Below are 16618 nucleotides of genomic sequence, written 5' to 3'. Positions count from 1 at the left end.
TAATAATAACTAATAGTAACTTGTTACATATTAGGTATATCTGACTCTTGTTGCTTGACGACAAGTTTGTTTTAATTATATATATATATATATTATATATTTCTTCATCAAACAAATAGATTCGAAAATAGATATAATTATATTAACATTTTAATTTCGTTTATGAGTTTATTTGAAATAAACCTTTTAACTTGAATCTATCAAATAATTGCATAATTATTTAAAACTGCTTTATTATCTAGGAATAGGTTAGTTAAACATATACATATCTACACTTTTGAGTTAAGCTCATTGGGAATTTTAAATGTTATTTTTATATAAAAATCAAAAGATTTCGCTATCGACATTGTACTGTACTTTAACATGCAATAAATAAACTGTATACCCAAGAGATCGTTTCACATTCTTATATACACAGAAAAAAACTTGCTAAAGCTCTGATGATATGATGACAAATTCTTCAGTCAAGATGAAAGTTCGACAATATGAATTTAACAATCTGAAATTCTTGTTTTGAGGGATTTTCAATCTGGATTACATGTTTAAAGCATTTTTTAAAGATCGAGATTTGTCAGACGTAAGAGCGCAATTTTTCCTCTCTGTGTAGCCAGCTTCACAGTAGCTTTGCTGAGAATTCTTATCACTATTAAATGTGTTCCAAGTCAAGTTCAATACTAGAACGAGAAGGAGGTTTTTTCAGATTGTGCTTTCTGAATTGTTTCCGGTGATAATTGCAATCGATTACTTTAACGACATTGAATAGCGAAGAGACTCGATGGTTTTGTAGGGCAGAGATGTCAGATGCGGCAATAAACAATTATTAACATTGTTGCACTTGGCGCAGACGATTCGCAGCACATTATTGCAGCACATGAGAAGGATTTTCAATTCAAAATCGAGGGTGGCAAGGTGGCAAAGTGGTGGGTGAGCGGGAAAGGGAGGCACGTCCAAAGCGTCGGCATGTCGTCGCCTTAGTTACATTGTAAAACGTTTTATTGTCGATGGCAGCTGGCGACGATTTGTTGCTGCCCCCAACTCCAACTCCAACTCCAACTCCACCTCCAACTCGAACTCCACATCCACATCCACATCTACAGCTAAGGTTTCAGCTCCATCTTTAACCGAGTAAGGTGTTTGCCGGCGGCACGACGCTCACTTGACGACAACTGTTATGCTTATCGGATGCTTTGTGAATACGAATTTGGTCAATGATGCCGCACGGCGATGAATGCTGCTGACTTGCGTCTCGAGCAGAGACTGTGGCAGCGACTGTGGCAGCAACTGTGGCAGCGACTGTGGCAAATTGCTGTCGATTGTCAGGCCCGGGCTGGCAAACGTAACTCACTGTGGGCGTAGGTGCCAACTGCCGTAAAGCCACTCGCAAACTTTGTCCATAAGATAGACTTAACTGGAGTAACGTCAATGAATTCGACTATAAAATACCTGAGCTCTATTAATGCAAGTCTGCCTTGAGTTGGAACAGAAGCAAGTCGGATAGTTTCCTTAGGGTGGCACGGGTATTAAACATATAACGCAAAACAGAAAAAAAAGAGAAAATGGCCAGCGGCAAATGGACAAACTTCAGTGTGATTAAATCGGGTGATGGTGGCGGTTTATTGTGTATGGCAAAGCAAGGGTATACAGAGTAGGAAGGAATTAAGTAAGGGCTGTGCTGGAAAATCTTATCGTCGCACAAGAACTCGTTTCGTTTTAGTGCCGCAATCAGCGCTGCTCACTTGCAATGGCCGGGCAAATATTTTACTTTTACTCTTTCGCCTCAGTTAAGTTAAGGGGGATGGTGAGGGGAAGGAGGGAGAAAGGATTGGCCAGCCAGGGGAGTTGGGGAAGTTGGCTAATGCGCTGCGGAAAGTGTGCCACAAGCATAAAGCGCCAAAAGACGCTGACAACGAAATCAAACACAAAAGAGAATAAGCCAACAGACACGCCGTCAAGGCAGAGGCTGTGAAGGGAGGTAAGACAGGGTTAAGTGAAGGGGAAAGGGAAGGGGAAGAGGGGGCTGTCCAGCTGCCAACAAAGTTAAAATTAAATTAGCGCATTTTTTGTTGTTGTATTTTTTGAACTAGCCCGACAGAAAGGTATCCGTATCCGTATCCGCATTTGCAACCTTTCATATTGTTTCCCTCTCTCTCTCTTTAGCTGAGTATTGTTGTCCCACTCTGGCATTCGCTTAGTTGATGCCAGTGTCACTGGCGCTACTTAGCCAAATTAAAATGGCCGGGGAACTTTTCTTCTTTTTTTTAGCAACTCACATTTATGCTTGTTTAAGCAAATGCCGTGTTATCACTCGACTCTGGCTCTAGCTCCAGTTAAAGTATTTTTCCTTCTCCTTTTCTCTCGCTCCCTCTCTCTTTCTCTTTCTCTGTCTTCTTCTGAGTCTGGAGACGAAAGGATAATGCGCGTAATTGTTGTCCTTGCCTGGCAATTGGCATAAAAAACGTGGCCATAAAAAGCAGAGCAAAGCTTTGCAAACTCTTTTTTTCTCCCACTGCGATTTGCTTTCCACTTTCAATATTTGCATTCGAACGTTGCTAAGCTAACTTAACCAAGCACCAATCCAATTGGGAATTTTAGTAAATAAAATGTGCCGATTAATTGAAATTATTTTATTAAGTGCTATAAACACAATCATAACTCTACTTAATAAATAAGTGATAAGTTTAATTCTGTGTAATTTTTTGGCGCTTATATCAAATCAAGTGCTATAAACACAATCATAACTCGACTTCATAAATAATTAATAAATTTTTTCCCCTTTTCTGTGGAAATTTAGCACTTTTATCAATTCCCAACGGACAAATGCACATTCAGCCTGTGGACTCAAGAGCAGCTGCGAAATTGTTTGCTCTGGTGCTACAACTTTCACTCTTTTTATTCGCCACTCGACACATATCCGTCAAGCCCGTCTCTCCTGCTGCTCCCCTCCTCTCTGTCCACGCATCTTCTCTTCACTTGGCCACTGCAGATGACTCTGATAAAGTCATCATCTGCAAGAGCAAACATTCAAGTCGAGTGAGCTCGATATGTGTTGTGTGGCATCTGGCCAAAAGAGATGGAGATTTTTATGCTTTGCATTGCGCAAATATCCAAGGATGCTCGCAATATGCTTACTATGTAATTGATGATGAAAGCTGAACGTTGAAAGCACAAAAGTGCTTAACCTTTAGTTTGCTGTTGACTTTATTGCAATTAAAACATTGATTAGCTTCATTTCGAACATTATAATTTTGAATTCAATATTAATGTTAAGTGCTGCCTTTCAAGTACATACTTTAATTAGCTGAACTTTTGAATTTATTTGAAAAGCACATAATTAAATGTTGGTTTAACTTGCTCTTTCTAATTGAAATATTTAATTGCTCGTTGAGTGCAATAGTTATTGGAATATATACCATTACCTAAAACATAGATTGTCATAGTCTACCTAAAGTTATTTTTTTTTGCAACATTTCTATTTTTTAGATTTTTCCCTTCCTTGATGTGTCTCTCATCGAATGCTCTCAATAAATGTTTAAAACATGACAAATAAACATTTATTTTATTTGGTTTTTAATTTACAAGTATTGTATTCATAATAAGTAGTTCATATATTAGTGTCAATTAAATTTAATTTTTTGACGAACAGAATGTCATTAACAACTTAATGATGTCTTCACTTTTGCGTCTCTATGGCATCTTTTATCTTACAACTTTTGGTGATGACTTTAGCCTAAAGATCTATCCTATGACTCTAACCTTAACGCTCTATGTAAAGACAGCGTCATTTTCAAATTCTTTATAAAGCAATTAAACTATCGATATGCACTGGAGTGCAGAAATGGACCATCTGATGCAAAAGTTGATACATATGCGAAATCCGTTCCGATTAAAATAGAGCAAGTAAACAAGCTACAGTTGAGTGTGCTCGACTATGCGATACCCGATACCCATTTTAAATTAAAGCAAAAAAGTGCGGAATTATTCTTAAAGTATACCAAATTAATATACCAAAAGATATATTTGGTAAATTTATATATTACTACATTTAAAATATACCACAGAGTATAAAATATACCAGATTGCCAATGCAACTAAGACCAGTAGGTGTTTTTTTTTCCCATACAAAAGAATTTCTTAAATAACTTCTAAAATTTGAAGAATCCAATTTTGAGAAATCATAAATACTGAAGTTGTTTTTGTAAGTAATAATACAATTCTATCCTATTGATAGCGAGTACTTAATGCTGGAATATTAGTATGTTAAGTTCTGAAATAAGCTAATCTGCATATATTCTATTAAATCTGAAAACACATTTACTTATATTGCTTAGCCAACATCGCCGACGGCTGAAAAGGCACCACCCATTTGATCTCCCCTTTAGACCACCCAAAGAGAGGTAGTAAATACAGTTTTTTTGTAAATAACCTCTACATGTAAAACAAATAAAAAGTTTTCTGTCATTTTCTTCGTCATAGAATTTACTTATTATCTTTAGATAGATAGATTGTAAATAAATAAAGAATATATATATATATATAAAAAACTTATATTGCTGTCTGTGCTTTTATTTCTTCTTTATTATATATATAATTTTGTTTTTATTGCTGACAAATTGAATAGATCTTTAATATAGAATAAAACTTCTCAGACATTTTGTTCATTTTCTAGCATTTAAAAGGCTAATAAGTCATTTTTTAAATGCTAAAAAGTCAAGTGCAGTATGTAGAACATGTGTTAAATTAAGTCAGACCTAGCTTGAGAAACTTGTGCTATTTTCCATTTAAAATTTGATTTGTTTGCTTGAGAGTTCCATCAATTCACGTTGTCTTGCGAAATTGCAAAGTAAGTTGGTGATTCAGGCAGAGCAACATGTGTGTGTGTGTGTGTGTGTGCGTGTCTAACACGGTACATCAAAAATATTGCCATAAAATATGTCGAGACAAGCTCAAAATATACCGCAAGCTATGCAGAGCAGAGAGTATGTGTAGCATAGTAGAGCTGAGAGCTTGGCAGCCTGACTGACATCGATTGACATATGCAGCTGGAAAGAATGAGAATCAGAACGAGAACGAGAACGATAACAGGGAACAGGTCCAAGGCAAAAGCTCGAGCAGCGTCAGGATAATGAAAAATATTTCCATATTGCAAATAAAGTCATTTTAGCAGACAGACAAGATATAGAAGGGCAGAAGACAAGGCAGTCACAGTGCCAACCCTTGTCAAAAATCATGAACATTGCCAGCCCTTGCTTTACGTGTCCTTACCTCGCTATGATGCGGCACCTGAGCACCTTGTTTTTGCAGCAAAAGGAGAGCATATTTCAATTTACCAAGACGTCGTGAGATGGTGAAAAAGGAGTGAGGGCAGCGAGGGGGAACAATTCAGCTATCTTGGCAGTTGCCGAAAAGCCAACTAGTTGCGAGGGTTGCCAACTGCATGAAATAAAAAGAGTTTCAACAGAAAACAAATACTTAAATGGATTATATATTTATGTCATCATTCAGGAGTAAGTTGTTGAACTTAGTCTTGAGGATTAAAAATATGATATATGTCTTTAATACTAGATTTAGGATATAAATGTAACAGCGATGGAGGCTAGTCGATATATCCTTTCGGTATAGGTTGACGTTAGCAAGCCAATAGGCACTAAACTATCGATATCAGTCTTCAGTAGTAAATCATCAGTTGCTGAGAGCAGATCATACATAAGTCGTAAGAAGTTGAACAGCGGTCGTCAAAAGTATAACAGTAGTTAGCAGGAAGTAGTGTTATTTAAGATAATCAAACTATACTTTACATTTAGTATCAGTTATCCGTATATTACATAAAATACTGGAATCAATCGCATTTCCTATTACAATTTGAATTTTCGTGTTTCCTCGCTCAGTGCTTGAGCTCATAGTTAAGTTATTAGAGCTGTTGTGAATATTAATGTGCAGTTCTGGGTTTCAAAACTTCGGATTCGAAATATTTCAAGAGAAGGAGGTATTAATCAAATAATATTTAATGAAATAAAAAAAAAACTTTTAACTTTTTTAAAAAAAGGTTCATTTAAATATGAAATTTTGATTTAAGAATTTCGAGATTAAAAAAGTTGGCTTAAAAAAATCTACAATTATCCAGTTATTGAGAGACCTCTTGGCATTTATTTTTCTGTGTACATAAAATGCTTTGCAACTTGTTCAGCGCACCTCGCTCAGCGTGAAGCTTAGGCCAAAGTCTTGTGTTTGTTGCTGCTTTGTTCGTGCTAAAAGTTTATGCAAATTCATTTCAAGTTTGCGCCTGGCTAGCTGCTGCACTCTCTTCCTTCGTCTTCGTTCATCGTCCTCATCATCATCATCATCTCAAGAACATTATCTGATGCCTGATGTCTTGCTTAGGTTGAGGTTGAGCGACCTTAAGCCGCAGAGACTAGCGTCCATGTTGACGTTATTCCATTGCATACATTTGGACGCGCTGCCATGGACATCGACAAGATTGTTGTAGCTGTGTGTAGTTGTAGTTGTAGTTGTAGATGGTGTTGTTGTTGCTGCTGTTTGTTTGGCCGCAAGTGTCGGCATTCGCATTATTACAATTATTACGTTGATGTGCACAGCTTCAGCATTTGCGGCAGGGCGTGGTGTGGCATGGCATCAGCAACTCGGACGCCAATTGCCGAACTCTGTGCAGCTCTGTGTGTTCTCTGTGTTCTCTGTGCACTGTGCCTTGGACTGCAAGCAGCCTGTTTGCATATTTGCGGTCCGGTATGTGGTTGCAAGAGTCAGTTCGCTGTTTGTTATAGCTGTTGTGTGATGCTGACTTGCTGAGTGCACTTCAATGCACTGCACTGCACTGTACTGTTTGTATCCGTGTGTGTGTGTTGATTGTTGTGCAACGTGGCGTATACGCAATTTGCCATATTGGTCAATATTATGCCAAGTTACGCGCAATTTCGTGGTCGTAGCTTCCATTAGCTTTGACTCAACACTATTGACATTAAACGCAGCAATCAACGCAAAAGACATGCAACACACTCCTACAATATATAGACGACTATCCTACATACATATGTATATGCCACTATATGTTGCAGTTACTGTTAATGTTGCAAATGTCAGGCAAATGCACGAAATGCACTTCACTCACAATTAGTTAGATGCTGTCCAGCCCAAAGCTTGACAGCTTTGCCAGCTTCATAGTGTGTTTAATTAATGACAGCGGCAGCGAATGCAAACATGGAAACAGCATTCATGCATCAATATGCCTGACTTTTAATTACAAGTGGGTGGCAAGCAGGCAGCAAAGCTAGCAGACTGGGATGTTGGCAAAGTTTTGACTGGCACAAACAATGGCCAGGCACTTGAGACTTGTTTTCTTTGTTTCATGTGCACCCAAGCGCCACCGACGCCGCCGTTGCCGTTGCCGTCGCCTCAGCCTTTGCCTTAGCCTTAGCTTTCTCCACAGCTCGCTTGCATCTCCGCCTTATTGCCCTGCACGTGCACAACCCTGTGCGGCTGCCACAACTCTGGGAAACTTGATTAAATTTCACTCGGTCTCACAATCAGTGGCACTTGAGAAGCTCCAAGCATAAACCACGCTCGTTTAATTTCAACTCAAAGTCTAAGCAGTAACAAGAGCCAATTCAATAAAAATTAAAAAAGAAGCCATGCCAAGGATGTAGAGTAAGCGGATGTAGGAGCCAAAAGGACGCAACGCAACGCAACGCAGCAATCACAGGCAAGAGCGGGCAAATAAACTTGAAGAAAATTAAAAGTGGCAACCGAGCTGAAGAACCAAAGACAGAAAGAGAGAGCGAGAGAGCGAGAGAGAGAGAGAAAGGAAGAGAGAAATGGAGTCAGATCCATAGCCGGAGATGGAAGCAAGGACCAAACTCAACGCAAGTTGGCAAGCAACTTTATTTTTTTGGGGGGTAAGGGACCGGATGGTAGGAAACGTATCGACTTAATTGAACAAATCGCAGTAAACGAGCCGTAAATTTTTAATATGTTTCGGTTTGCGTAAATAAAAGCTGACGCAAACTTCTTTGGACTTTGGTCCTAAATCAAATGGAAATGCGGCGTAGCTTCAAACTGCAAATTAATAAATTAAATCAAGAAACAAAACGAGATTACAACGAAAGCAAATCCATTTAATTAGCAGATCTACCCTTTCCCCAACTTTTCACTCTCTACTTAATTACTTGTGGCGGCCGGGCTGCTGCTGCTGTGGCTACATTTTGACTGATTAAAACGCAAAGCAAATCCAAAAGTCCGCTCCAGGTTTTCTCAACTTTAAGCTTTGACATTTTGACAGTGGCAACAGTGTGGTCGGGGGCGGCAACAAAAATATTTTCTTTGCTCAGTCTAGCGCAAGTCGATGTGTCTGGACCCCGGAACCGACCGCTGCCTTCTCTACTATATTTACTCTTATTTAGCTGTTTGGCCAAGTCGAGGCTTCAAGTGTTAATTCAACCAGCTGTCCAGACATCTGCCTAGACTGTCAGCTACGCTGCTGTCTGTTGCTCAGGCTGTCGAGCTTTGTTTTCCTTTCAGTTTTTGCATTGAAGACATTTTGTGCAACACGGCTTAGGCTATTTCGATTAGACTTTCAGCATTTGGGTTAGCGTCAGTTTCAATTTAACGCTTTCGTCTCCACTCACTAGAAATTGAAATGACATTTTGCTTGATAAACTAATCAAATAAAAGTTATCGAATAAGGATTACAATTATTGCTATTGTTGTAAAGTTCAATGTCACAAACTATTAAGCCGTCGGCATCTTAAAGATACTTTTGTTGTATATTAAACAAGTAAGAAAGCTATTGACGAGTGTGCTCGAGGGTGAGCTACCCTCTACTCATTTTAAATAAGAGCAAAACAATGCGGTATTATTGTTGAAATATACTAAAATGATATATAGAAGAAATACTAAATTATACGGAAAGCTTTATTTGGAATATGGATTTAGTACTACATTTAAAAAATACCATAATCATGAATATTATAGTTATACACGACTAACTTCGAAATTACACTTGTTATTCGAAATTTGTCGATGATGTCTCTATTTCTCTTATCTCTCTAAGGACTAGGTGTTAATATGGACAGACGGACAGGCAGGCGGACAGGCAGACGGACAGGCTGATGGACATTATTATTATTATTATTATTATTATTATTATTATTATTATTATTATTATTATTATTATTATTATTATTATTATTATTATTATTATTATTATTATTATTATTATTATTATTATTATTATTATTATTATTATTATTATTATTATTATTATTATTATTATTATTTCAAATCGTTTGAAATCGAATATTTAACTGCCTTGTTGCAAAATCAGAGGCCAACATATGCTCCCAATTTACGGAACACCACAATATCCAGAAGTGGGTGAGGAAATGGGGGCGGGGCTGTAGCAGTTAGTCGAGTCAGATCATTAATCAAGTAATCTGCTGCAAATCTTGCAGTCGCACACTCGTATTTGACTTGAACTTAAATGCTTAGCGCAGCTCAAATGCCAGTCAGCAGGGCTAAAACAAGAGACCCAAAAAAAATAGAACGCGAAAAGCGGAAACGGAAATGTAACCAGAGCATAAAAAATGCTCGTTTCGCAGTGAGTACGAGAATGTGTCTGTGTGTGTGCGTGTGGGAAAATTGTCATTGTAATAGTAATTTATTGTTGCAAAAACTTTTGCCTGCCGTCGCCAGTCGTCGTCGGTGTTGCTGTCGAAGGCGTTGCAAATGCGAGTGCCAGTAAAAAGTAAGAGGAGAAAATCCGCAAAAGCATTTGACATTTGACATATGCGACTCGTTTGACATACAAGCAAATTACATGGAACTATTTGTCTTGTTGCTATAAATCGCATAAGCCTGAAGCGCCAGTGCGGCCACAAAACTGAAGCAGCCTGACTGACTGACCATTTCAGAAAGCCAGCCAGAAACTAGAACACAAAATCGCAGAGTGGGAAGAGGGGGCGTATGAGTGATGTACTGGCAAATGAATTGTAGTCAAAAATAAAGTGTCTATTAAAATCTCTCATATTACACGCAACAGTATGTGAGAGAAAGTGTGAGAAAAAGAGAGAGATAGAGAGAGGGAGATTAAAAGAGAGATAGAGAGAGAGAGAGAGAGAGAGAGAGAGTCTGAAATGGGCAGCGAAAGAGTTGTACTTTAGTTTTTGGCAGTTTTTGCTGGCCCAGAAAAACTTTCGATGTGGCTTTGCTTAAACTCTAGTTGCTTTTGTTGTTGTTATTGTTGTTGTCACTGTCGTTGTTGTTGTCGTGGTGCGAACACTGCACATTGTGTGTAATTTCGACTGCATTTTGCATTAAGTAAAATGTTTTAATTAAAATTGAAAAACTTTTCCAATTAAAGCACAACAACATCTCGACTTGCACCACAAATATTATCAATGCAATACAACAAGAGCAGACTTTAAAGACACCCCTCGTTGAACGACAATTGCTAGTGCAATAATAATAATCATAATAAATGGAAATGGTTTAAGCACTGCGAATTAAATTGAATTTCTGTAGAGTGAATCGCTTTGCGCTAACGAATGCAAATAAAGCCAAAATTAATTAGCTGCAAGCGTCGACTTTGTCATCGTTACGTTTCGTTTTCGTTTTGGGAACATGCCTAACTTCTACCCAACTGCAATTGTAACTGAAAGCCAGCTAATTGGCTTAGGAACATCGTAACACAGGAAACTTGAAGCAGCCTTGTGCTCAAAAGTAGGCAACGGTTTTTACTTAAAGTTTGCTATAGAAATGGCCATAAATAATGGGGCCAACTCAACGACTGAGGCTGTGACTGTGGCGGCGGCTGTGTCGTCGTCGTCATCTACATAGCAAATTGCATCAATAATAATAATAATAATCATACATGCAGGCACAATTTTTATTCGAAAAATATGCGCTGCAATGCATTCAAAAGCGACCAAGACTCCGTTTGAGCCTGAGCCTGAGCCCGAGCCTCGGCCTGGGGTCTCACCTGGTCGTCTTTTGCAATTGCAATCACTCACCTGGCCTCGCACACAGATTGAGTTTATGTGCCTCGCTGTGTCGTTCATGTGATTAAGAGCCCAGCATGGGGAGCTTGAAAAGGCTGTACACAGCTCAGCGCTGCGGTCATAATGCTGCATATTTCATGGCGACTGCAAATTGCTAGGAGGAAACTGCGCTTTCATTGCAATTAAGCTCCGCTCTGCGTCCCCATCGGGCTTGATAATGAAAAAGAAACCATCGCGGAAACCACCGCCACCCATTCACCCAGTCAGTGAGGCAGTCAGTCAGTCAGTCAGCCAGTCAGTCAGGCAACCAGCTAGAGGACAACCATGCAGCATGTGGCACATTAAATTGCACAATCTGAGGCCAGCCTTGCCTGCCGTATTTTTTTCCTCTTCTTCTTCTGTTTCACTCTGTTTCTTTATTATTTTTCATATGGCACAAGGACACTTCTATCAAACTAAATTATACATTTAACTAGGTTATCTAACCCATTTGCCATTTCACTGTTTTCCACTTTGAAACTTTGCCATTAACTTGCGCACCTGAAAATTGACTTACTTTGGCATTAACATTATTTGCATGCATTTGCCGTTTATATGTAGTTTATAGTATAGTATATGCCTCTCGGCTGTTTAACAAAACTCTAAGTGAGTTTAAGCAGCAACTAACTCAACTTTTAATAAGCATTCAAGTTGCTCACACGAGCTAAAGTTCTTCACGCTCCACATACCCGTTAATGCAGAGCAAAGGCGGGAACTTCAAGTTTAGTTAAATTCAGAGTGAACAATGAAATTAAATTCTCATAATGTGGTCGAACCCTCATAATAGTTGCCATAACACTTTTTATGTTATACAATTTATAAAATTCTGATCAAATTTCATTTATTTATATTAATAAATTTGATGAAATTTCTCAAATGTCGAAAGGAATTTTTATGAGTGAATAGTAGAATATTACGTTAAAATAAATAACTAAGTAATAAGGAAAAATGCTGGCAGCACTTAATGAAGCATCTATAAGAAGTAAGAATTATTCAACTTTATGGCAAGTCTTTAATCATATAATTTTATTGATAAAACAGAACGTCAAATATAGTCAATGAGATTGTATTCATACTTTGGTGGATTTTGTAGTTTGTAGTATTTGTTTTCTATGCTATTTCTAACTAATAATGTTAAGAGTGAATTTCGTGGGTCTGGGTGTACTTTAATTTCACATCATTACTAGCGGGTATAAGCTAGTCGACTAATGATTACATTTCATACAGGCCAAGCAGCAACATTGTTGGCCACAGCCTCTCGCTTCGCTCAGACTCTGCTCGCTTTGTCCCTGGTTGCGGAGGTCTTTAATGCACCTGAGGCACTTGACCCTGTTTGCCGTCTGGAACTTGCAGCTGTTCAATTAGCACAGTTTAGCAAGAGCAGGCACTCGAAATGTCCTGCATGTGCTATATAGCTAAAGGATTGTATATATGTATGTACATATATGCCAAGATTTATACTATATTCATATATGCAGTTGGATTTGAATTTCAAGAGTTGTTCACTGGTCAAGAGCACCGCATTGCTGTAGAAGTTTTGTATGGAGGGAGCTTATGTAGTTTAGCTTGAATCACGAATCTGTGCTTGTATTTTGTGATTCAACTGGCCATTTATCAGCCATGAAAGCGCGTTGAAAGTTTTCCAAGTATTCGAGTAAACGAGTGTTGTACGCGTATGTGTGTGTGTGTGTGCGAGTGTGAGTTTTTTTTTTGGTAACGGGCTTAACGGATTTGCCCTGAAGAGGCAACGCATTGCACTTTTTGGGCTGCAGCAGCAGCGTTCAGATTTATTGCATTCAACTTTCGTGTGACTTTCACAAGAAACTTTTATGTCTCGAAAACTTTTCAAGTTTACTTAAGCAACAAAAGTTTCGCCCGCTCGCTTCGTCTCATCTTGTACTTTTCATTTGCCTTTTCTTTCTGCATTATTATTATTTTTTTTTTCATTTCAGATCCCTTTCTTGCCGTTTGCCAAACAAATTTATTGCCTAAAATCTTCGAGTTGCCTATGTGTGCGTTTGTGAGCGCGGATCAAAGATGAAGATGAAGTGCTGGTAATATTGTATAAATTATGCGAATTAAGTTTTAAGTATATACAGACACTTAATCATAGAACACTCAAAATAGTATGAACAACGCTAGCTACGCTATTAGTTTGTAGTCGTATTTATTGGATATATCCACGAAAGATGTTTTTATACCTGCTAGAGAATCACTTTGATTTAGATACTTGGCACGTAATCCTCCGCTGCAAATAATGGGCATCTTAATGTCAAAACTCAAATCTCAATTTACATAATCAATAATAACTAAAGCTATCATGATTTTTGCAAAAGAAATTGTGCGGTGTTATTGTTGTAATGGACCAAATTAAATATCCAGAAAAATGCGCCAATATAACGAATTTCATATTAAAATATATCAGAAAGCATAAAATATACCAGAAAGCACAATAACAACGCAATTGAGAACACACAGCAACATCCGTTGTTTGCCATAAAATATTATTTCTTAAATAACTTTTTAATTGTTTTGTTATTGAAATGAGTAGCGGGTTTCTCACAATCGAGTACACTGGACTGTAGCTTTCCTGCTTGGTCATTATTTGGGTTTTTCTTCTCAGCCATCTGGTAATATATAGAGTATGTTTGTATGTAAACAAAGTGTAATCATAATTATAAAGAAATTGTTTTGATTCTCTTATTATTTGGTACATATGAATATTTAACAATTTGATAAGCATTCGGTTGCGAACTTCTGCTTTCTCGCCTTGCATTTGATTCATCGCTTCCGCTACAATCAAGAAAGCTACAGTCGAGTTTCCTCGACTGTTAGATACCCGCTACTCATTTTAAATAAAAGCAAATCAGTGCGGTATTATTCTCAAAAAAAAAAAAACTAAAATTACCAAAGTTAATATTTGGTATATTGAAATATATATACCATAGTACAAAATATACCAGACTGGAATCATAAATATTTTAGTTATTAATGTCTGTACCAAACAAACGTGATCTGCGTGCAAACATTTCTTATACTCTCTGACATCTAGGCGTTCATAAAAACGGACGGACAGTCAGATAGACGGACATGGCTTTATCGACTCGGATGTTGACGCTGATCAATAATATGCTTCCTTCTGTATTTTTTTTAACATTTCCTGCAGCACAAAGTTATAATACCCTTCTACCCTAGCGACTATAAATATGCAGTGCATCATAGCTATGTCTCACCCAATGTTATCGCATTGATTGTAGCTCACATTCTGCCATCAGCCTTACGCCGAAATTTCATACATCAAATTAAAGTCAGTACGATTCCAACTCTTCATTCGAAATGTTTAAATTCGGCATATTAATATTTCTTGCTTTCGCGTTAGTATTTGCTCTTTCATCTAACGATGTTGAAAGAACAGGTACAGTATGCAATCTATAAATTGTGTTGATGTATCATAATCAATTCGTTAACTTCATTTGGCAGATAAAGAATGCATAAGGGGCGATAATAAATCGGGCTATTTTATACCCCTAAAAAAATGTTCGTTCATATACAATATGCTTTTGAAAAGAAAGAGAGGAGCTAGACTGTCACATTATAATCAGATGTACTTAAAAAGATCAAATTATGAAAGAAGACATAAAAAGGTAATTGAATTCTTTTCTGTAAATTCATATTTAATACATTAACTTTTTAGAATTTTGTGTGCTGTGAAGAAAGAGAAAAGATTGACCAGGCAATTGATAATCTGTTTAAGGAGGATTGCGGAAGATTTGAAATTTATAAGATATATGGGGGTAGATATGTTAAATTAATGAGCAGACCTTGGATGGCCATTCTTAATTTAATAGATCATAAAAATCAAACTTACATATGTGGCGGTACCTTGATAAACAAACGTGAGTGAATCAATTGAATACCATTTTCTTTTATGTTAAAAGCTTCCATTTTCAGGTTACGTGTTAACAGCTGCTCATTGTTTCGACAAGAAAGAACTGTAATCAATCGACTTTTAAAATCGAATTTAAAGTGTACAATCTAAGTAATTTTTGTTTATTATAGATCCTTATTGCGATTGGGAGAACACAATTTAAGAAAGAAACAAGATTGCGATGGGGATTCTTGTGCACCACCAGTTGAGGATATTGAGATTGAACGCATTTTTGTGCATGAAAAGTATTCGCCTAAAACTCTACATGATGATATTGCTCTAGTGAAACTGTCGAGAGACGTGGAATTTAAAAGTATTCTCGATAATAATATAATTTACATACAAATATTTAATTTATTATTCACAGGGAATATTTCGCCTATTTGTCTGCCTACGACCGAGACCCTTCAACAAAAAGTTAACAATATGAAAAACTTCCATGTGACTGGCTGGGGAAAAACTGCACACACTAATTTCTCTGATACTCTTATGGAAATCATTGTAAATCAAAAAAATCGCGCAATATGCAAAAAAAGATTTCCGAAACACCCAATCGATTCAACACAAATATGCGCTGGAGCTGATGGAAAGGATGCCTGCGGAGGTGACTCTGGAGGTCCATTGTCACAGGTAGTCTATTTTAATGAGTATCAACGGTTTGTGCAGTTTGGAGTGGTCAATTTTGGATCTCCTCATTGCGATGGTACGGATCCGGGTGTATACACAAACGTTGGCAGTTACATACGGTGGATCGCTTATACGATTGCCACCAAATAAAAAAGATAAGTAGATGATAATTATTTATTAAATTATTGAATATGTATGCGAAATTAAAGCTCATCGTTTGGTTGCTTAAGTTTAAATGCATGGGATAAAGCTTGCATGTGATGCGAGAAAAAATTAAAATCCTCAATAGAAATATATATATTAATAAATATTTAAACAATTAATAAATTAAAATATTAAATAAAATTTCCGTTAAGTTCCAAAAATTTTTTGCAGTTCTGAGTCATCATTCTCGGTCAAATTCCTTTTGGTTTTATAGCAATGAAAATATTTAAAATAATTTTTATTTGAAGCTTCAGTATAAGTTTTACAAGAGATACAGTCTTTCGAAAAGATGTCGGTTAAGCTGGCTGGAGTGCAGATACCGTTGATACAGCTGTTGTTGTTCTATAAACTACCCAATTGTGTTCAATACAGATCAATCAATGTAGTCAATACAGATCAATGAGTTATTATAGATCAATTTACTCTCTTTACATAGCAGATATACCTACGCCCAATGACGACTGTATGGAATCTCCCTTCAAGGCATTAATGGCCACATATGCAGACGACGTGGCTGTTCTGTACAACTATAAGAACCACGTAGAAGCCGCTAAGGGTACAAGGGTACCTTATCACTTTGTTTGTTTGGTGCAGGAGATGGAATTTAAAGATAAAGCCCCTGAAAACCGTCAACCCATGCTTCACGCTGAAAACGGTGATACCAACTACGCCCCCCTAGATAAACACCTTATTTTGGACCACACTTCATAGGCACGAAGAAAAAGTGTGGCCAAAGGATGCAACAACTGTGATGGCTAGTAAACAAAAGGAGCACCATGACACTTAGTGTTAAGAGGGTCGTGTATATCCAATG

General features: G+C 37.4%; 1 protein-coding gene across 1 annotated transcript; it reads left to right on the top strand.

Annotated features, from left to right (window-relative positions):
* The first annotated feature begins 14716 nt into the window (after nucleotides 1-14716).
* Nucleotides 14717-15922, top strand: LOC133843400 (serine protease grass-like). Its single transcript, XM_062276918.1, has 4 exons — nucleotides 14717-14941; nucleotides 14997-15039; nucleotides 15105-15286; nucleotides 15341-15922. The coding sequence occupies exons 1-4, from the start codon at nucleotides 14857-14859 to the stop codon at nucleotides 15748-15750; spliced, it is 720 nt and encodes a 239-aa protein (XP_062132902.1). The 5' UTR covers nucleotides 14717-14856; the 3' UTR covers nucleotides 15751-15922.
* Nucleotides 15923-16618: the final 696 nt, after the last annotated feature.

The sequence above is a fragment of the Drosophila sulfurigaster genome, chromosome 3, assembly GCF_023558435.1.
Source record: "Drosophila sulfurigaster albostrigata strain 15112-1811.04 chromosome 3, ASM2355843v2, whole genome shotgun sequence".
NCBI classification, from domain to species: domain Eukaryota; kingdom Metazoa; phylum Arthropoda; class Insecta; order Diptera; family Drosophilidae; genus Drosophila; species Drosophila sulfurigaster.
Note: the sequence above shows the minus strand (reverse complement) of the source record. Positions and strands in the feature narration are given on the sequence as shown.